At 40.6% G+C, this 23,793-nt stretch overlaps 1 protein-coding gene across 1 annotated transcript in view; it reads left to right on the top strand.

Moving 5' to 3' along the window:
- GALNT5 (polypeptide N-acetylgalactosaminyltransferase 5) overlaps nucleotides 1-23,793 on the top strand; it is a 38,462-nt gene that overhangs the window by 6,062 nt on the left and 8,607 nt on the right. Inside the window, exons 2-9 of the mRNA XM_075180844.1 lie at nucleotides 7,788-7,954; nucleotides 11,527-11,646; nucleotides 14,069-14,204; nucleotides 15,596-15,715; nucleotides 16,968-17,085; nucleotides 17,187-17,510; nucleotides 19,344-19,424; nucleotides 21,774-21,935. Of these exons, the coding sequence (XP_075036945.1) occupies nucleotides 7,788-7,954; nucleotides 11,527-11,646; nucleotides 14,069-14,204; nucleotides 15,596-15,715; nucleotides 16,968-17,085; nucleotides 17,187-17,510; nucleotides 19,344-19,424; nucleotides 21,774-21,935 (1,228 nt within the window). The remainder of the gene's footprint in view (nucleotides 1-7,787; nucleotides 7,955-11,526; nucleotides 11,647-14,068; nucleotides 14,205-15,595; nucleotides 15,716-16,967; nucleotides 17,086-17,186; nucleotides 17,511-19,343; nucleotides 19,425-21,773; nucleotides 21,936-23,793) is intronic.

Below are 23,793 nucleotides of genomic sequence, written 5' to 3'. Positions count from 1 at the left end.
TACCCAAACCCCATGCCTGAAATTCTTCTTCTTCAAACCTGGCCTCTAGATCCTTATTGATTATCTCCTCCGTTAGCTCTCAAGTTGATCTGTATGAATCCAAAATGTGTAATAGAATCCTCACTGTGTGCTGTAGCAGGTATTGCATCTACTACCCAGCATGCTTAGGGCTTTGATTTTCCCACACTGGCTGGCTTTCCCGGTCTATTTTGATTTAGCAGTGCTCCTCACAGTGGCTCTAGGTGGTATTTGGTGATCCTGGTTACATGTATGACTTTTTCACTGAGCAGCAGCAATTATTTACCCCACACCTGTATATATTTAGGCCTTTCTAGTATGCATAGTAAGGGGCATTTATGAGTTTACACATGTGTATATTTACATGCTCAGCTTGCTTTAAAAAAAAAAATTGTCATAAAAGCTGAATGAGTTTATAACTTGTGCAAACACTTCCTCTAACTCAGCAAAATTAAATTTTTACGAATGTTTTGTGGTTTTTCTTGTTTTTCTAGTTGCGCTGATCACTCAGTAGCTGTGTTCACATTGTCTCATTGTGCAGTCTGTTTACTTTCAGGGAAGTCTTTCCTACCAGTAAATGGTGCTTAGAGAATACTGAAAAAATTGTGTTGGTTTTCACATATTCGCACATACTCTATGGGTGATAAAACCAAAAACAAATATTTATAGTGTAGTGATGTCTTTGTACCATAAATGCAAAAGCTTAGTTATGATTGCAGTTAGTTTTGTATTGCAGTTAGTTTTGTATTGCAGTTAGTTTTGTATTGCAGTTAGTTTTGTATTGCAGTTAGTTTTGTATTGCAGTTATTTATGTATTGTCAGCTTTTGCTATCAGTCATCAGACCTCCTCTTTCATCATTCTTCCCTCCAGGAGGCAGGTCCGAGGGTGGGGTGCGCCATGAGGCGATTTGCGTGACTTAACGGCTCAATTCGCCTCATCGCAAAGCAAGCGGTGCTGTGATGAAGCAATTTGCTTTCAAAGTTGTCATCAAGACTCTGCCCAAACAAAATGAAAAAAAATTACAAATGCAGCAGGATCTGGGAGGGAGACCTGACCTCTTGGGAGACCGAGAGGACTCTTTGAAATTCGGGCGTCCCCCAGACATGGTGGGAGAGTAGACAAGTATGTTGTATAGTTATTACTGTTCAGTTTGTCTTGTTATTTGTAAGGTGCAGTACACAGTGCGTTGGCGCTATCTAAACAAACAGCTAAGGGGTCTAGAAAGGCTTCACTTGATCCCTTGCTGGGTGAAATCCATAGCACCTTTTGCATTCAATGGCAGCACTAGGCTGTCAGAGGGGTCTTCACTCCTTTAGGAGCCCCCGGCATAATAAATTACAGCAGTATATTATTATTATTAGGGAATGCTGGGTTGGCCCCACTGCCTTAGGGCCCTGGCCCCGATGTATATATGGGTTTAATGGAGGGGGAAGTCGGTGGTTGTAGGGCAGACTAGTCATGCTTTCTGTTGACTACCCCCTTTTGCTGGATCACATATGTGCAATGGAACATAACTTCCAGTTCAACTTTCAAAAAAAAAAAAAATTAACAAAAAAAGTAGCAATGAAGCTGTCATTCAGGATTCCAAAAAATATTTATTTAAATAAAGAATTGTTTATATAATATCTTTAGGATTATGAGGAATGTGGAGAAGCTTCTCTTGGAGAAACCTGACAAAACTCTGGCCATCAGGGTCTGCCACCGGCATTAGTCTGCAGTAACCCCTTGATAGGGGAGATCCTGGAGGGGAGGTCAAAAGCGAGGGGGGGAGGCATCATCATCATCATCATCATCATTTATTTATATAGCGCTAACATATTCCGTAGCGCTTTACAATTGGGATAGCAAATAGCAACATTTTGGCCCCTGTAATGGCAAGTATATTCTAGTGGCAGGACTGGCCCGTGCCTGGCCGGTTTAGAAGCATGCTCATTCATATATAAATCCTAAGCATTATTATTCATTAGCGTTCAATGCTGTGCAGTGTGTTTCACTTGTGAATGTAGTCACGGTTCTGTTTGTGAATAGGATTTTGTGTAACCATTTTTGGCATTCCCTAAAGACATGAACGCTGAAGGGATCACATACAAACAGCTGTTTGAAATACAATGAAGTGAAACGTTATCCACCTATTTAAAAAAAAAACACACATAGTTAAACACTGCAGAGGAATTGGATATCTGTGATGTAGGACAAAGCCTCCATTCTATACCAGCGCTTTCATGCATCATTTGGTTACTTAAATCTCCCAAGTCTATGCTGTCATCATACAACGGTACTAAAGCTAACATGACAACAGTATAGCGGAAATTAATATCCCCCAGCAATTTGCTTTGGTGAATACAGTTTACGCGCCATTAAACACATTTTATTATGGGTGGATCTTATATTTTTTTTATGTGTCTAATTATATGCCAAAGTAAGTCTAATTTTTGATTTTACTAATGAAGTGGAACAGTTGTGACCCAGATTGTTCCCACGATTCACCCAAAATGCAGCAATTTCATCAAAACGTAGATGTGGGTAAAATGAATGCAAGTTGTCATAAACCTATTGAAACATCAGTTGCTGAAATTGGCCTATCAACCCCACAAAATAACATTGTTGTGCCTAAAACCCCAAATATAGATGTATCTAAGTCAGTGATGGACAACCAGCCGCATGGTGCGACCCTCTAACCTTCAAAAGGGAGATGATGCCTATAGCAACCAATCAGATTCTAGTTATCATTTATTTAGTACATTCTACACAATGACAGCTAGCATCAGATTGGTTGCTATAGGCAACATCTCCACTTTTTGAAACCCGCAGTTTAGTAAATATACCCATTAGTCTCAGTAATAAGTTAAAGCAATATATTTAATCAAATAAAGAAACACCTCTCTGTAATAACATATTAGCAGTTAGTGTTACAAGATATAACAAAAGATATCTGACAATAAACAGATTGGAGCCGGGGGACACAGGTGACGGCCCGGGGGCCATCACTGATCTAGGTGATTGTGTGTTAAGTAACCATCTTTATTTTTACTCTTTGTACATTTCAAATAAACATGTTTTCTCTTGCTATTTTGTATAAGGTTCCAAAGGCATTATGGAGAGGCTGGCAGCAGCTAAAGAGATACATTAGGTAAAAAAAATATAAAACGATAAATACATAAAAAAGAGAGTAGTGGATTTACAGATATGTTGAAATTTGTGCTGTGTGGTTACTACCGGGACTGAACGGCCATGACCCTATTAATTTGGCACAGTATACATGACCTCATGGGGTATAGTTTGGGCACAGTATCCGTGAACCTGGGGGGCATTGAGTTCCCCGGAATGCCCCTCTCCTTAATTTAGTTAGATTGTTAATTTGTTAATAAAGGCTGTGGCCATTTTGGCTCCACTGAAGGTGTCATGTGACTTTTATGAAGGTGTCATGTGACTTTCGTGAATTATTTCAGTTTCTTTGGCGGGATGGGAGATTTTGATTAGTTGGTTGTTAGAGGGGCAGGAAGCTTACCCGTCTATGGTCCTGTCATTGACTTATGTCCCGACTGATCACTAGTCCACCAATCGTCTGTTTTTTTGTTTGTTTTTTAATCAGCGCTTATCGATTCTGGACTGAAGTGGTAAGAGATCACTTACCTCTCCACCGGGATAGTCTTTGCATATGCGTTGACCAGCTTCCCATCTGGGCTTAAATAGACTTCTTCATGCAAGCCACCCGGAAGACTTTGATGACAAAATCCGATCCTGCCACCAACAGGGTTATGACACTTGTACGGTTATCACCGGCAGTATACCAATAATGTATAGGTGTTATTGCCTTTTCTTCAACAAAAGGGCCTTTAATAAACCATCCTGGTAGCCGCAATACCCGCTAAAACTCCAGTGTTGTATCTCATGACAATATGACATATGTCAGCCTGGGTATGCTGGTCTGCCTCTATTATTTCCTAAATATATCCAAATTGACTTATCCAGGACTAAATAAAGTAACTGATGTGTTAAAGGGAAAATAACACCTATAACATAATTTATTGAGATTTATTATTTTGGGGAAAATAAGACTGTTGAAACAGAGCATTAAAGTCCCAGGTAAAATGAGTTGTGTTAGAAAGTATATGACATACTTATCAACTTTTGAAAGTTGGCTTCCGGGAGCCTACCGGGGGAGGTGGGCATGATGGGGGGGGGGGGCCTTCAAAATTTGCATAATTTTGGACCCGCCCCCGCAACGTAATGACGCAAAGGCGTCATTTTGCAGCAGGGGCGGGGCCAAGTGTCGCGATTCATGGTGAATCGCTGCATTTTGGACCTAATTCTGCCCTCTTCACTAGGAAGTGGGCAGATGCGGGAGATCCCACCCCGAGTCTGGGACTCTCCCGGACATTCCAAGAGAGTTGGCAAATATGAGGTATTGAATACCAACAATTGTTAAAACCTTGTAGTTTGTCCTCGTATAAACCAGAATTTTGTCCAATCCTCCTTGCTGCATAAAGTGCTACGTGCTTAATAAGCCCCCATAGAACTCCATTATATTGTACTAACATACCTCCCAACCAGAGGCGGAACTAGCAAGCTAAGGGCCCCGGTGCAGGGAGGCAGAGAGAAGGGAATCGGGGCCCCGACCCTCTGCATCTGTCATGCAGTGGGCCCCATTATCTCCATGGGCCCTGATGCATGACACCTGCCCCACTAATGGTAGTTCTAACACTGCTCCCAACATGTCTGTCCCCGACAAGGGTCACGGCTACGGTGCTACAGGGGTGGCCACGCCCCCAGAGGTCGGCCTAACGCTGTAAAGCACTAGCATGCCCATTACATACCTTCCTCCCCTCAACATTCCCACCCAGGGGACAGGGCATTAAAATTGGGACAGTTGAGAGGTATGTTTTTGTGTTGATGTTTGTATGTTTTTCATGCTTAGAACAATTATTGAATGCATAATAATGACACCAGTTGGAACCCCCTGGGATGCCAGTTCACAAATAGCAGATGTGTGTGTATGTATTTTCTTTTAAGCAATAACTCTGTAATAAAACTATATACATGCTTATTTCTTTGCGCCATTTCTACATACATGCGTTACCCGTGACTGTTATAACCTGTGTGCATGTACATTTCTACCTTGTGGAAAATGTGATTACCTCATGTTTGTGTGCATCAGGTCATTGCTTAATTTGATCTATTGTATCTCATATTGTCTCTGCATGTAACGCCTTTATATATCTGGTACCTATGGTTAATATTTTCAGTATGACTCAGTACATATCTGCGTCACGTAAATCCAAACCACAGCCTTATCACTCACATTGTATGACGTCACGGTGACTTCAGTGTATGGTGACACATCCAATCACACCTACTGCGAGAGGCAACTCCTTGTAGCTGCTGTATACAAAGGCCAAACAATCTCTAGATCTACAACAATGGGAGTACCTTGAGCTGCCCAGAGAGTAGTCATCTTCAGAATAGAATTTTGATTTGTATTACAGATTTAAAGCACACTTGTCCCCTGCAGCTATATTGTGGCTTGAACCAATATTCACGGTTTTAACTCTCTGCATTGTGTGCATTTTCGGTCATTTGTGGACTAACAGGTCCACAAATTTAGACGCAGGTTGATTTCTGGTGGCTGTACCAAATACCTGTGACTGTGCTAGGAGGACATTATACCATACTTGCCAACTCTCCCTGAATGTCAGGGAGACTCCCTGAAATAGGGGTGATCTCCCTCACTCCCTGAAGAGTCTGGCATTCTCCCTGATGCTGAGCCAGTACAAGACGTGGTTGGCTTCGCCATCTGTGGCATGATGACACAGTTCAGAAATTGTGTCCTATGTCCATATATTGATGCCTATGGAGGTGGCCATTTTCATGGAGACCAAGATTTAATCAACGACTGACAGGTAAGACAACATAACTTCAGAAATGAAGACAGAAATGTAAAAGACACTTCAGTCTCTAGAAATTCATTAGCTGCTTTTCTTTAACGTATAATTGCCTACTCTCCCTAAATGTCTGGGAGACTCCCGCATTTCTGGTTGACCTCCCAGGCTCCCGGGAGAGCAGGGCAACCTCCCGGTTGTTGTCCCAGCAATAGATAAGTGGTGGAGGGCAGGGCTTAATGATACAAATATCGCATCATCTTAGCTCTGAACCCTGCTGTAATTGGCCAAAATTGTAACAATCGTTTAGGGGGCGGGGCCAAAATGATACGATTTGTCAAGCCCTGTCCAGACACGCCCACCTGCCTCGGGTCTCCCTGAAGCCAATGAGGAAAAGTTGGCAAGTATGCATTATACAGAAATACAAATGCTCTACACATTTACACATTCATAAATGACCTTTGCTGTCTTTTATTATCGTCATAGAGAGATGAATTGCAGGTGCAACACAATCCTATGTCACATAACTTGAGTTCTGACACGTGATAGACACTTTCATGTTGATCTGTAAAAGCTACACGAGCGTCTTTCACAGAAAACAACAAATATTTAGCTATAGTTTTCCTTTTTTTTTTTTTTAAAGCATTAGTATATGACCTTGTGTGATCCTATGCAGTGTAACCATGCCTTAAATTCTAATATGTCAAACCATGCCTACAGCTAATACTAAAGCTATTATTGGATATTTTTGTAAATGTATTGTAGTGTTGGTTTTATATGCAGTGAATGTATGAAACAGTTTAGTCCCTAAGGTTATTGGGAAAATTAATAAGTTTAGTTTTGCTCAATATTTACATATAGGGGCCTATTTAACGAAAGGGATAATGGTTCTATTAGGTTTTATAATGTGACAAGCACAGATTTAATACATGAAAGCGAATGTGTGATTGACTGCTATGAGTTTCAGCACATTTAGATACCTCCAAAAATTGTAAAAAAAAAATTCAGGACACAAATCAGCCAGGCCTCTGACCCACCCATGACACGCCCACTTATGCCCAAATTCCCACCCACATCATTCAAGGCCGCACCTCTTTCTGCCAAAATACGGAGATATACATTGGTGCACATTGCATCATGTTATCCGTCACAACTGTACTGATATAGATGGTTGGGTTGTGATTTGTGGGCCCTCAAAGGGGCGGTGCTTGCAGGGAAGTGGGCAGGGCCCCTAAGAAAGTGTGTGCGGTTGAATGGATTAGGGTGTGTTTCGTGGGAATTGGGGGTGTATCTTGCATGGATTGGGGTGTGGCGTATTTTGTCATGATTTGGCTTGTGTAAATTGTGGGAGGTATGCCATGTTATTAATTTGGCTCCATTAAGTAATTTATCAGATATCCCTGCTACTATTAAATAACTGTCAGTGGTATGTCCATTTTATTTCTGTTGGAATTGATTCATTTACTGAAATAATTGTTATTCATTCAGTTTAATATTTGATATTATATTAAAGATTATAATCATCATCATAATTTATTTATATAGTGCCACTAATTCCGCAGCACTGGACAGAGAACTCACTCACATCAGTCCCTGCCCCATTGGAGCTTACAGTCTAAATTCTCTAATCACACTCACACACAGACAGAAAGAGACAAGGGTCAATTTTGATAGCAGCCAATTAACCTACCAGTATGTTTTTGGAATGTGGGAGGAAACCAGAAAACCCACGCAAACTCCACACAGATAAGACCATGGTCAGGAATCAAACTCATGACCCCAGCGCTGTGAGGCAGAAGTGCTAACCACTGAGCCACCGTGCTGCCCTTTTTATAATAGATAAATATGGTGGCGTTGTCCTTAGTAACCCATTGTATGTTTGCTTTCAGGTGTTCAGACCAACTTGTCCACGACGATCTCCCTAACACCAGCGTCATCATCTGTTTCGTGGACGAGGTGTGGTCCACGCTCATCCGCTCTGTTTTCAGTGTCCTCAACCGGTCTCCAGCTCATCTTATTAAAGAGATCATTCTGGTGGATGACTTCAGCACAAAAGGTGCAGTGAGTGTTGTACAATGTAACGTCATAGACCGCTAACTAGTGGAGAGAGAAAGATGACCATGAGTTAGAGTCTCATAGAGAGATTTATCCAACAACATAGTGCAGAGATCACATATGAGCTGTAACCCATAGCAACAAGATTTATTGGTCATTCTAGTGCTGTGATTGTAACAGGTGGCCCCTGTGCTATACGTGGCCCCCTGTGCCATCACTTGCGGCCCCCAGCTGCTTCCTGCTTTATTGCATACTTACCAACCTTTTGTAAGTTAATTCCGGGAGATCCCAGGTAGGGGTGTGTGGTCGGTGGGAGGGCAGGACGCGTTAATTCGCGCCGTGGCTCCGCCCCTCGCCAAAATGCTGGTTTTGTCATGGGGCGGGGCCAAAATGACGCGAATCACGTCATTTTAATGAGCAAGATGCCATATGCGGGATATTTGCCTGCTCTCCCGGGGGACTGGGAGACCTACCCGTATTCGGGAGTCTCCCGGACATTCCGGGAGAATTGGCAAGTATGCTTTATTGTCAGATTTGTTAGTTACAGCTTGCAGCACTAGTTTAAAATGACTGTTCTTATGTTGTTCTAGACATGTGCCTTTGTCTTTGATTAAAAGTAGTGTTATTATAAACTTATTAGTAAGATTAAGGGTAGTATATCTTGCAAAGGTTACAGGGCTGCCCATGTGGTGTACAAAGTTACTTATGAGTGTTCTAGTGTAAGTTAGACCAATAAAAGCTAATTTATAACATGTTATAACTAGTTACAGCTCGTGTCTTGTGTTTGAACTCTGCCCTTAATAAACCTGTTAGAGGACAATTGTTAATGTCATCTCTTGTTATACAGTATATCCATTGGCAGTTGTGAGTTGTGAAACACAGTAATAACCATACCTGCAGTCTCTCGGGTCTAACTAAGAGTGAGAATTGTAATTACATCTCTGCTATAACTGCCAGGGTTCTTCTGGTTTTTAAGATGTGACCCTGGAAGTATTTGTGTCTGTTTCGATCCCTATATATTTATTTTTTTAAACTGGGGATTGCAGATTATTACCTGAGGTAGAAGTAACCTTAATGGATGGGATGGGAAGGTTGGGAGATTGCGCAAAGAGGATTTAGAATTTATGGATTTAGAAGGACTGATGGACTGACCACTGGAAGGAGTCACAACAAGAGTCAGACAGGCCAGGAGTTGGGAGTGGAAGCACTGGGTTCATTAGTTCGATTCCTGACCATGGCCTTATCTGTGTGGAGTTTGTATGTTCTCCCCGTGTTTGCATAGGTTTCCTCCAGGTGCTCCGGTTTCCTCCCACACTCCAAAAACATACTGGTAGGTTAATTGGTTGCTTACAAATTGACCCAAGTCTCTGTGTGTGTGTGTGTGTGTGTGTGTGTGTGTATGTGTGTGTGTGTGTGTATGTTAGGGCATTTAGACTGTAAGCTCCAATGGGGCAGGGACTGATGTGAATGAGTTCTCTGTACAGCGCTGCGGAATCAGTGGTGCTATATAAATAGCTGCTGCTGATGATGATATATAAGTACCAGGATTCAAATTAAAACATCAACAGGACACAAATACAGCAAAGACTATTAGACAAGACTGGGGGCAGGAATGACAGAAATGGACACAATGGGGAGGTTGGGAGATTATACAGGAAGAGTTTATGATTTATGGACATATCAAGTAAACATACACAGTAACCGAGGCAAGGTGTCACAGCAAGAGAATAGTCAGACGAGTCTGCAGCAACTAGTATCATATCTAAGGGTCAAACCATAGTAGTCAGATTGACTGGGGTCAATTCCAGGGGGTAAATTTATCAAGCTGCGGGTTTGAAAAAGTGGAGATGTTGCCTATAGCAACCAATCAGATTCTACTTATAATTTATTTATTACATTCTCCAAAATGACAGCTAGAATCTGATTGGTTGCTACAGTCAACATCTCCAACATCCAACCCGCCGTTTAGTAAATATACCCATAGGACTCAAATAAAAGCAAACAGGACATAGGGAGATATATACCAATGGACAACTCTCTACAGTGATAATGATGAATTTTATATCACCACTTATTACAGCAATAAAAAAATCCTTATCTCTGGGGTGGCTGGGCAGTACTAGCCCCCCTCAGTAAGGGTTGACCTACTGTTTTGCCTGGCCAGTCTTTATATATATATATATATATATATATATATATATATATATATATATATATATATATATATATATATATATATATAGTTTAGAAGTTTCATTCTCTCATATTATCGCCATTAATAACAGAACCAGTATTGCAGCGATATAAGTGCCGCCACAATACTTGATAAATAGGCTTACCCATGCCGGCAGTAGCTCTATGTTGTATTGGATGCAATGAGATACAAGTCCGTAGTTGAGTAAAATACATGTCTTCACCACCAGTAGGGCTTTGGACCCTTTAATAAATCTGACATATAGACACAAAGTACATTAAATAAGATTGAGGCAACAATAATATAAGGGAGGGGAAGAACCTGTCAGTCAAACCTCTAGTGGATAAGAATTCCTGATCTCAGCATGGTCCTGAGTCTATAGCAGTCGCCTTTCCCAACAGAGGTGGGTAAGGTATTTAACTGCCCCCAGCACTTGGAATAACAATAGGGACATCAGAACCACAGGAGAGGATAATAGAGAACCAGAGACAGTAGCAACAATAACAGAGCAGGGCAGGCACAGGCTCAACAATGGGGCAGGGAAAACAGAATACTTGGACACCAGAAGGCACAAGGACAGGATTGGAACTAAGATGCAGCACTGGACTCAGGGACTGACCACAAAATGCTTCTCAGCCTCCAGTTGCTGGATCATTTATATACTGCTGGAGGTTGCTGGTATCTCATTACATGAGGAGAGAAACACCACAGCTCCTGCCCTAATAACCTATAGCAGGCTTGGCTAACCTGTGACACTTCAGGTGTTGTGAAACTACAAGCCCCAGCATGCTTTGCCAATATATAGCAGCTTATTTCTGGAAGGGTGTGCTGGGATTTGTAGTTTCACAACACCTGGAGTGCCACAGGTTAGCCAAGCCTGACCTAGAGTCTAAGGAGCCAACAATTAATCACAGTGGTCCCGGGTTCAAACCCCAGCAGAACACTATGAAGTAGATTTACTAGACCTTCTAAAACAGAACACTGGAGGTGTTGCCTATAGCAACCATTCAGGTTATAGCCATCATTTTCTTGTATATACTAGATAAATGATAGCTAGAAGTTGATTGGTTGCTATGGGCAACACCTCCATATTTACTTTTCAGAAGGTTTAGTAAATCTACCACTATGACTGTACTGCAGTTCTGCAAGATGTATTAAACTCATATGATCTCTTCTTACTCTCTGTGATATGTTAGTGAAAGTGTTTTCCACCCACCACATCTGTTTTTGTGTTTTTTTTTCTGCTCTCTGTGTTTTGTGAAGGGCAACTTGACATTAATTCATGGGAGTATTTGAAAGTCAATTACTCATTGTTCAGTTAGAGCCGTAATTACGTCCTGACGTTTTTCTTATTCTACTCTGTCCCTTGCTTTGTTTAGCCTACCTCAAGGACGACTTGGATAACTTCATAGTGAAATTTCCTAAGGTCCGAGTTCTTCATTTAAAGGAAAGGCATGGGTTAATTCGAGCCAGGCTTGCTGGTGCAAATGTTGCAACAGGTAACAACAACACTTTGCTTTTTGTTTCTTGGGGCTGTTTTTAGAAATTGTTTGTTTTAGCATTTGGGGGTGCATGTGGTCCAGCATGACTTTGAAATCTTAAATATATCAATTTAATCCAGGGATGTGCTCAGAATCTACTGAAATTCTGCATCAGATTTTTTTCTGATTAATTTTATGTTTAGGATGAAAATAATCCGACTTCAATATTATTGAGTGGTATTTTGGAACTGAACCCAAAGTGAAATCTATATAAGTGGAGCATAATAAAAGTGCAAATTGTGATACATTAATAAAGTGCAGAAATGGTGGAAAGACATCAGTGCATTAGCCACTAGGAGAATTACTTCCAAACACTGTATTGCTCAATAGCGAAAGCGCATTCTGGTGTTTTTAGTAAAGATAATCTTTGCTAGAATGTTGCAAAAGGAGCAGAATGTTTGCTAAATAATCTATACTGAAAAATAACAAATAAACAGAATAGCAATTTCATAGACTACAGCAATTTAATACACACACAGAAAACAAAGGCTCTAAATAAAAAGTCTAGCAGCACATTAGGATATTTGTAAAGGATCCGATCTTCCTTCCCTGGCAATCACTGGCACAATGAACTACACCCTGATAATACGGGGAGAGGGGCATAGCTAAGAATAAAGGACCCCCATAGACCCAAGTGTTGAAGGGGCATCGATCTTAGTCTTCCCACTAAAACCGACGGGAACACCAGTCAGTGGGTTAACCGCATACGGGGGCTTATGGTAGCCATGTTTATTCATGGGCAAGGCCAAAATGACCAGGAGACAAACCTGGAATTTGGGAGTCTCTCCTGCCCATAGCTGGGAGTGTAAGCTCTGTACATCTGACACATTAACAATGATTTGTTCTGTGAATGTTGTATGTCAGGAACAGGGCACTTATTCTGCTGCTATGTGCAGTAAAACAGACTCACAAGTGTAAAAGCACAGAGTTCCCTAGGCTAGTATACATGGGTGTGGAAGTTACCGCATACTTTTAGCTTTAGGGACCTGGAATTTCCCGTGTCCTGTAGCAAACACAGGGCCTACTATTGCTATTGTTACGCCCCTGTATGGTTATTATATATCTAGTATAATGTGTCAGCAATTGTCGGAGTAGAAAGAACCTTATACAAATAAAAATTTATAAGGAGCTGAAAAAATATTTCCTATGATAGGCTTTATTATACATCACAAATCAGACGTCCTATCACTAACCATTTTAAAGTATTCTACAGGAAAAGATTTTGGTCCCTTTAATGGCAGATTAAAGGATAAAAACTTGCAGTAAAGAAGATATGATGGTTACTTAAAATGTCAGCTCTTGTCAGGGAACTTTTACATATATAGTTGTGAATGATAATGCAGGACTTTTCCTCTAGTATCAAACCGTGTTTAATTTGAATTCTCTTATACACTTTTCCCTGCCATCAGCACCGTTAGGAGGTCCCAGAGGTACCTCCTAAGTCACATGACATTATCCCAATGTTCTAAGCTGCAGCTATTGGCCACAGCTTAGGAGCTCGATGAGTTGTGTCTTAGACTGGGATGCCTATGTCGTCTCAGCCTCTGGTATTGTAAGTTAATAATACTATGCTGTGGCAGGTAAAACTTAATACAAAATAAAGAGAAGTCGAAAATTAAAAGGATAAAAAATGTAAATATTATAGTAAAAAACAAATACAAACAAAAAGTGGAAAAAAGTGCACATACAAATACATTTTGCATATACATTTTATTGTGGACGTCAACAGACACCAAACATCCACTAAAGAAGTGTTTCTCAACTCCAGTCCTCAGGACCCCCTAGCAGTACATGTTTTCCACATTTCCTTGCTGGAGCACAGGTGTAGTCATTACTGACTGACACATTGTAGCAGGTGGTATAATTATTTCACTGGTCACCTGGTAATCCTGCACTGTTAGTGGGTCCTGAGGACTGGAGTTCAGAAACACTGCTCTAAAGGGCACATCCATGTGAACGGTACAAGTCACAGAATACAGATTGCAATATTTCGTTAGTTGAATTCATCTTGTGATAGTAAATATTTGAAGAATGAAAAAAGTGCATTTTTTCTTAATTGTTATTCTCCTATTTTTTCCTATATAATGTTCATCAGTTGAAAAAAGCTATTTACAATGTAGCCAAATTAAAAGAAAGCCCTACATTATCTGTCCCAAAGAGACAATATAAGATGTGCTTGGCAGAATTATCATTCTAAAACAGCTATTCCCGGCAAAAATGCAATAAACTTCACGGCCTTGTGATGTACTACTTAGGCACAGACCACTTATAGCAATAGGGAATAACAGACAGTCCATAGTCTGGGCCATTTAGGGCAGATAATTCATGATTTAGTCTATAAGTGGTATCGGTGCGGTCTAATAATCTTTGATTCTTGTAGGGGATGTTTTGACATTCCTGGACTCGCACGTAGAGTGCAATGTTGGATGGCTTGAACCTCTCCTGGAACAAGTTCGAATAAACAGAAAGAAAGTGGCTTGCCCAGTAATTGAAGTAATTAGTGATAAGGACATGAGGTAATGTTTAATTTTCTTCTTTTTTTTTTTGTTTAATATTTGTTTCTCTAATGAAACTAAATAAGATTTATAAATCAACTAAAAGGTCTGTATAACAATTATCCTAACAACTGATTATTCTAAGGGAACACAAGCACTTTAAAAGATTCTATTTCAACATGGCAACATAACGTAAATGGACATATTACTCATCTATAATAATTAATAACTCGGACTATTTATCATGGAAAATGGTAGAACACTTACTTGCTTTTACAAAACATATTTTCAATAGAAGATATCTTACATATAAGAACATTTTTATTGTATTTCGCAAGAACGACTCTTAAGGGATGATTTAATTAAGCGTGAGGTGTTATGCTCGCTGTACTGGTAATTATGGTACATAAATCTGCGCTTATTTTTGCTCACATCTCTCTGAGGTACCAGCAAAAATAAACAAAGATTTTATCACTGAACATCCCACGGAGATACCTTGTGCAAGGCTCCTATGCAATATTGCTCTTTATTAAATCAGTCACTTGCATAGTGCTGGCAGCCATTTTGTAAGCTAAATTAATATTCATTAGAATGCAGCCAATTAACTGACTAGGAACTAGTGATATCATTGAGGCATGAGACACAAAGTAAGCGTAAGGTTCAGCTGTCGCTTACAAACGATGGTTGCAGCCATTTAAGTGAGCTGAACATCAATGCACTAGTTAGTTGATAGGCTGGGGAATACAAAATGGCTGCCTAGAAGATACTCAGTGATGTAGTAAGTTCCTATTAAGTTCATAGGCTACATTCAGGGGTGCCAAGACTTATTCATGGCCCCGTCTGAGCCGCATTGTGGGTGGCAGAAAGTGACTAGGAAGCTATTGATCCAGTCACTTACACCCCCCTACAAATATCATCTGCTGCTGACAAGACTACGCTCACAACCTAGGAGATGGGCTCACAGGAAGTGGCCACATCAGGGTCAGAGGTTACTCTTGGCGCCCTGTCTGCAATCTCACAAAAAATTTTTTTCAGAAACACATGGCTGCCTCCACTATGGTGTAGTACAATCTAAAATCAAATAATGTCTTCTATTTTTAATAAGAAATATGTTTTGTAATGTCCTTTAAAAGCATTAAACTCTCCATCACCCGTCTGCTGTGCAATTTCACCACTCCCTGACTTTTAGCTGCCATGGTAAATTATCACAGTTCTGTACAGCTTATACTCGGAGTATTGTTCCCTTGCCATAAAAGTGCCATTATTGTCCCCCAGAAAATAGCACAATTTGCAACAGCTTCAATGCATACTGCCCAGTGCTGTATATAATATAGATCCACTTTCACAATAGAAATCTTGTCAAGCTCATGGTTATCCGATGCTTATGCTGTCGCTGTTCCGTTTATATCCAGCTACATGACAGTGGACAACTTCCAGAGAGGTATTTTTTCATGGCCAATGAATTTCGGTTGGAAGCCGATCCCTAGGGAAGTACTTCAGGAAAAGAAAATAACAGAAATGCATCCAATACGGTAAGCAAGATTCATAATCATTTTATCCTACCCACAAAAATATGATGATGTGTTCTGAGAACAGAAGTATCTGAACATTCCAATACTGGAAACCATCCTTTACTAATGAGTCCTGATAAGGGTGGAGCTTACATTACAGGCAGAGCCTTTTTAATAAATGCAAAAAGGGAATTTGCCTTCGGCCCACCAGACCGGGAGGGATGCCCCCATGAAACCACAATATTCTTTGTATTTTAGCCCCTGGTATCCTAGGACAATAAAGACCCTTGTTTTAAAGAGGAGAATCACCTTGTTGTAAGAGAGTTGCTTGTCCAAGGTGATCTGAAGACATACAAATATTTGTAGTTATTAACATCTTTGTACTGAGCCCAATAATGGCCAAGAGCTGACCCGATTATAGGTGCACATACATACCTGTGGTCACGATTGGCGGACAACTGATTAAATTGAGGGGCATTTTGGTCAGAGGGTTCATAGTTATAAATAAAATTGATTTATTTGTAGAAAAAACAGTCAGTATTTAACTTATGTGCAAAACAGAAAACTAGTTTGCACCCCTTGCATTGTAACATGGTTTTGTCCAGGAGACTGAAATAAGATACCTCTTCATTTAAGATCCCTAATGAATCAGGCCCCTAGTTTGGGAACATCTTCCGAGAGCTGAGAATAGTACAGAGAAATGTCCTAGATGGACAATGCAGGTACTCCAGTTCAAAACCAAAGTAATTTGCAGCAGGCTTCATAAATAGATTCTATGTGTGCTTTTAGGGGGAGGGGGGGTTGTTTATAAATATAAAAAGCCCATTGCTCTCAAATCGTGTCCTGTGTCCCTTGGCAAATAGTGGGGACTACACAGCTACCCACTGTTCCCACTGACAGCTCCAGAACAGTTATAACCTCAAGCAAACAACAGGGTGGTCTCTGTATATAGTGGACGGGGGTGGAACTAAGGTGTAGCCAATCCGAGCATTAGAATGTTAGCAACAGCCCAAAGTATTTAACCCTCGTGTATCCATGTGTAGACAAGTTTAACATAGGAAGAGGTGGGTCAGCATCTAACCATTAACAGCAGCACAGAGTGCTGTAAACCTGGTTTGGGAAGATTGGGTGTAAACCTCACCTTTTATATGAAATAAAGTTCATACATATAATTTGTTTATGTATTTTTCAGTTATGGGTTATCTTTATTATGCAGCTACATTATATTACTGTATCATTTATGCTGTTATTTTTTCTGTTTTGAATGTTTCAGGTGTCCAGTCATGGCCGGGGGACTATTTTCCATTGATAAGAAATATTTCTATGAACTTGGTACATATGATCCCGGTCTAGATGTTTGGGGAGGAGAAAATATGGAAATATCATTTAAGGTATTCCTAACAAAAGTAAAACATTGTATGTACCCTGTTGGTCTGTCTCAAGTATATAGTAGACCAATATTACCCTGAATAAGTATATCCTATATCCTTAGGTTTGGATGTGTGGAGGAGAAATTGAGATCATCCCTTGCTCCAGAGTGGGCCACATCTTCAGGAACGACAACCCGTACTCTTTTCCCAAGGACCGGGTGAAAACGGTAGAGAGGAACCTGGCTCGCGTGGCCGAAGTCTGGCTGGATGAATATAAGGAGCTTTTCTATGGTCACGGTTATCACCTCCTACAGGAGATTCCAAACATCGGGGACCTGAGCGAGCAGAAGGAGCTTAGGAACAGGCTGCAGTGCAAAAATTTTAAATGGTACTTAGACAACGTGTTTCCAGATCTGGAGGCCCCACTGGTCAAGGCCACTGGAGTGGTAAGTATCAGCTCAGAAAATGAACCTAAGTCTGATGGTTAATGGCGTGCAGGGTCTAGTCTAGTTCAGTATCAGATGATCACTGTTTCTGCCTATAGAAATCATTTGATTGACCGTTAGGCCTCTCCATTGACGTCCATTGAAGCCATACCATGTTCAGACTATAGAACATTGTTATACATATGTTTACCAGTGGCACAGAAGATTTATTGGGTAATTCGATTCCTTTTTTTTTCAAAGTGTGTATATATATATATATATATATATATATATATATATATATATATATATATATATATATATATATATATATATATATATATATGTGCGCATGGGGGCTTGCTCAATTGGGCCCTCTCCAAAAGGAGAAGGACCCTGTTCCTCCACATCCCCTAGGAGACAAAAGACGGCGAGAGGGACAAGGGTCTTCAGGCCCACCTTCGATGCAAGGCTCAAGTGAGCCCCTTTTTCCAGGGGTCAGCCGAAGCCTTCCTCTGAGGCTGGAGTCTTATTCCCCCTGTATGGGGGGGGCATTCAATGACATGAGTACCATGGTGGTCCATAAGGGTCCTACCTTCCACCCCCCCCCCAAAATAAAAACGGTGCCGCTTACCTTCAAACGTGCTTCAGTGCAATGTGCCTTACTCTGTGCATGGGGGTGCTCCATCACCAGTGCATTTTTGGACACCCCCCAGGGGGCACACAGCACCTGGGGCTTCAGGCAGCGAGCCTAATGACCAGGTAACGGCCCATCACCTACAGTTGGCACCTTTAAGCCTCCCTGCGTACCTAGGCATCTACTCCTAATCTTATCCAAAAGGCAGAGAAGCTGCCATTTAAAGACGGTGTGCTGTATTGATTTACCGTTTCTGTCTTCTAGAACCGTCCGGTCCCAGAGAAAATCAGATTCATGCTGCAGCCCTTGGGCTGAAGCGAGACGTGATGGGGCACCTTAGGGAAATATCTTCCTAAGTGGTAGTGCAGCTTTAAGATTCAAATAAATTGAATCAAATCCCTCTGTGTCCCCTGTGACCATGTAACAGTGGAAGCTTAGATTTCTTTTCACTTATATTTTACTGTTAAAGCTTTTACATTTCTAAAATATGTTATTGACACAAAATGACTTTCCTATGCTTATATGCATTGTGGATGCTCATATCATCATCATCATCACCATGAACATTAATGTAGCGCTTTACAATTGGGTAGTAAAAAAAGAAAACCGATTGCTGTATTTTAACAGCTTCCATAGTGCAAATACCAATTGCGTCGGTATTGACACAATGCAAATATTATAGATTACAAGAACATAGTGATAGCGCAGAGGTAGTATGGGAGGAACTAGACAGATTGGGGATGTTCGTTGTTGTTCGTGGGCTTTTTGCATCCACAACAAGAGTATTTAAATGAGAGTCAAAGGGTGGAGAACATGAATTTATAGGGGTGGAGAACATTTTTCTTCCTGAAAACAAACAAATATTTTTTCTGCACATCCACGGAGACTAATGAAGAAGGTGGTCCGTTTCCACTCGGACGTGCAGTTCTGCAAATTGATTGATTTTGATTGATAAGTAGCGGTTTCCAAATCTGCAACATCGGAGGGCATCTGTTTAAGCATAAGGCGGACAGATAGACGCATTTGTGCACAATTAGAGCAAAGAACATCTGCAAATCACCTGTTCTCTGCAGTTTGCTCATTTTTACAACCTGAATTTCTCAGACTTTACCACTAGAGTGCACCAGAGTACAACTTTGTTTAATCAGTAAGATCCTATCTTTATTGTACAGGTGATATGTGTAAAACTTTTAATTGTTCATTTTTTTCTATTTTAGATTATAAATACTGCATTGAACAAATGCCTTTCTTTAGAAAACTCTAGTGTGGTCATTGACTCATGCGATGCCAGTAAACAGGTATGATATTTAGCTAAGATATTTTGCAGATTAGTGGTTTGGAAGTTATATGGTTGTGTGACTGTTGAGATCATTTGCATGTTCGTGTAGTGATAAATGGGTTTTCCCCCATAGAAAATTACTGGGCAGGTCAACCTTGTTTTGTTGTACCAAAAACACTCAAGTTTATAGTTAGTTATGGTATTGGGGACATTGGGAGATTAAGTGACTTTTTTCCAAGGTCACTCAGAGCTGATAATTAGATTTCAGCCAGTTTCTCCTTGTCATTGCTTTAGAATCGTTGTAATATGCAGCAGCTTCCTTAAAGTGTACCCATCAAAATCACACACTGGAAGCAGCCATTTTATGGACGGAACCAGTTTTCATGTTCATATGTTAATTGCTAGAAAGTAATGATATCACTGAAGCATGACACACTAAGTGCCTCAAGGGCTAATGACATTTTTTAGCAATATTTAAAAACAAAATATTCTCTGCCCCCTTAACCTCCTTTCCAGCTTTGGCCACCTCTCACTGCACTGTTCGGGCCCTTGAAGAAATTGGGCCCCCACCCAGGAGGGCCGGATATGCCAGTCAGGGCCATCTTAACAAGATTATGGGCCTCCGGGCAAAGCAGTGCACCAGGGCCCATATATATATATATATATATATATATATATATATATATATATATATATTAGTCGAATCCTCTTCTGTTCTTCATCGCTGTTTTGCGCTCCTCCTTGCTGTGCTCGCAGTGATTGTCGGGCGAAATGACATCACGTCCGACATTCACTGTGAGCGCATCACGGAAGAGGGGACCAGGGAGTGAGCCGGATCGTCACCTGAAAGATCAGGTGACCGCAAAAGGTAAGTTTTTTTGTTTGTTTTTATAGGAGTCCTCCTCGGGCCCCCTTGTCCGCTCGCCCCCCGGGCACATGCCCATCGTGCCCAGTCGGAAAGACGATCCTGATGCCAGAAGGCCACATGAGAGTTCTGTGTCTCTCCCACCTCTGGCCACATAATCACACCTCCTCTAAGTTTCAAAGTCCCAGCAAGTTAACTATTGTCATTAGAAGTTTGAAAAATAGCAACCTGGAGCGAAGTGATGATTACACTGTGATTGTGGAACCAACGATTGGGACTGTGGGTTCTGCGGGACAGCTTGAAATATTTTTTACCCAACTATGTTTGTGAATATGGTCGTCAGTTCTACAGAACCATGAGAATATATCCTTATATCCCTGTGTCCTACGCATTATGTATCAGATTATTAGCTGATTGGGTATAGTGTTTGTTACTGCTCCATAGCAGAGGTGCAGGTCATGTGACCACTATGAGGCTCACCTGCCCATTATACAATACTGAAACCTGTGTTTCTACATTCTACCTTGTACATTAATAAGTGCTGTACTGTGGTATCGTATATCTTGCCCTGCTTAATCTATTGTCACGTGCTGCTCACACATTCCAGAGTACAGTATAATAATTACACAAGTGATAATACTCATATGTTCTGAAAATCTGAAATATTAATAGTATTAGATTTGTATTTATTTGCATAAATATAACCAGCTGGTATATATCAAACCAGTTCAGAACACTCCCATAATTTTCAGTAATCGTTAGAAACCATTTTAAAACTCACCTCATAAACCACTTACTATCCATTGCTAATTTATTCCCATGCATGTATACATATACATAAATAGGGTTAAGATGTTAATGTCGGGTTCCTTATAGCTCTTGCAGGCCAGTTGTGTTTTGGCCTTAACACAGTGACTAGTGCTATAAGCACACTCACGGGGGTAAATTTATCAACTGGCAATGTTGTCTATAGCAACCAATCAGATTCTAGTTATCATTTATTTAGTACACTCTACAAAATGACAGCTAGAATCTGATTGGTTGCTATAGGCAACATCTCCACTTTCTCAAACCCGCAGCTTGATAAATTTACCTCATGGTACTGTAACCTCTGTTAATTTTGACATTTCTTGCTATTGGTTACAGCACATTGATGTACTTTTCTCCATTTAATTACATATACCTCGTGGTGTTTACATTGAACAATACAGGACAGTTCTACAAAGTAACATCTCTCGCTTTAAACATTGCCACTTCCTGTACTCCAGAGCCCACATCTAGCTGTCTGGTCTCAATATAGTATGTTGTGTCACATGGACAATAATTTGGGACATTGCCTGAGACATAACAAAAGACAATCTGCTGTATCGTCCCCTCGTTGTTCTGTCCTCCATGTCCCAATCACATACATTAGTCCTCAGTGTAAGAAAAACATCTCCAAACAGCAGAATAGGTTCTGATTAATCTAATATTAATACATATTTTGTGTGATTCTTACCACAGAACCAGCAATTTAATTTCACTTGGTTAAGATTGATTAAACAGAAGGATCTCTGCATTGCACCCGCGGATGTGAAAGATAAACTGACCGTACGAGCGTGCGACAATATGAACAGTGACCTCCGGTGGTTACACAAATCCCTGACAGCCTTCCAGCCATCACTGGTAAGTAAATACCGCTTAACGCCATGTATAAACAGATAAAGGAGGAGGAAGAAGGGAATCCACCCATCTAGAGTATTTGCCTTATGTGCCAGAACCTCTTTGCTCACCTTGTGGCTGGTAATCAGCTGAGCTATAATCTGGCTGTATCACCGTACACGCTGGTATCTCAGTCCCTCAGTTTATACTTTTGGTGGTTGAGTTGGCCACCAATCTCGCCCAGCTCAGCTGTGTGCACAAACTAATCTTCTCTGCTCTGTTTTTCCTTTTTGATAGACGGCATTTTTTATAAAGATATAAACTGATCGCAAACATGAATATAGCACCAGTTCAACATGTAAATCGCATAAGCACTTTCTACCATTGTCCCAAAAACACTGGAAAGAAATAGCCGATAAACGTAATGGGAGTGCAAACCAAAGTAAGATTAGAATTGTAACTCACTGATATGTAATTATTACCTAACTGGCATGTATTGTTGGTTAGGTACACTCTCAGAGAATGTATCTAACAGCTATTCTTCCCCCCTCGGTGTGCAAATTGCTTCCATAGTAAATAATTTCAGAGGTGCAGTGCCAGGTACCTCATCATCATCATCATTTATTTATATAGCGCCACTAATTCCGCAGCGCTGTACAGAGAAGTCATTCACATCAGTCCCTGCCCCATTGGAGCTTACAGTCTAAATTCCCTAATATAGACACACACTCACATACAGACACAGACAGACAGAGAGGGAGAGACTAGGGTCAATTTTGATAGCAGCCAATTAACCTACCAGTATGTTTTTTTTGTGGTTTTTTTGGAGTGTGGGAGGAAACTGGAGCACCCGGAGGAAACCCACGCAAACACAGGGAGAAAATACAAACTCCACACAGATAAGACCTACCTGGGACTTGTTTACAGCTGTGTTATTTGTCTTTCAACGCCGGGGCTTCAAACAGGCAGCGCGAACAGCTGTACATGCTGGGCGTTTGTGTGCCCTGTGATATGGGGAAAATCACGCACATGGTGGTAGGACCTGTATACCTGTTCCCCACAGTTCAGTTGGTTTCCATATAATGTAAATACACTAATAATATATAGGGTCTGATTCATTAAGGCAGGTAACGAGTTGTGCATTTGTTTTTAAATGTAAATCAGGCATACGTACATCCGTATTCAACAAGGAGCGGATGTGAATATACGTCTGGTGATGAACACGGGACTAGGTGCGCTCTGCTCTAACAGACAATACACAGCAGGATACGTCCAATACATAGTTGGAATACAAAGTCACAAAAGAACGCGCAAAAAAACTATTAATGTCACCTGTTAATAATATAGGCCGTGATTCATTAAGGATCTTAAATTAAGAAGTTTCTTTTTTCAGTCTCCTGGACAAAACCATGTTACAATACAAGGGGTGCAAATGAGTTTTCTGCTTTGCACATAAGTTAAATACTGACTGTATTTTCATGTAGCGCACAAATATCAACTTTAAATTTCAGTGTACAAATAAGCTATCAAGTATTTGTGTGCTACATGAAAAAACAGTCAGTATTTAACTTATGTGCGAAACAGAAAGCTCATTTGCACCCCTTGTATTGTAACATGGTTTTGTCCAGGAGACTGAAATAAGAAACTTCTTAATTTAAGATCCTTAATGAATCAGGCCCTTAGTCATTAATGACAAAACATTTAAAAAAATAAATACTATTTTTTAATTTATCCCCCCCCATAAAATACATTTATTAGGACGTTATTAAAGTCTACTGTACATAAAATGCATTTCTACAGTTGCTCCTGATTGCAAACACATGTTATAGCATGTATACACAGCCATCATCACTAGTAATCGGCACTTATGTACTTTAGAGAT

Source organism: Mixophyes fleayi, chromosome 7, assembly GCF_038048845.1.
Source record: "Mixophyes fleayi isolate aMixFle1 chromosome 7, aMixFle1.hap1, whole genome shotgun sequence".
In the NCBI taxonomy this organism is placed as follows: domain Eukaryota; kingdom Metazoa; phylum Chordata; class Amphibia; order Anura; family Limnodynastidae; genus Mixophyes; species Mixophyes fleayi.
Note: the sequence above shows the minus strand (reverse complement) of the source record. Positions and strands in the feature narration are given on the sequence as shown.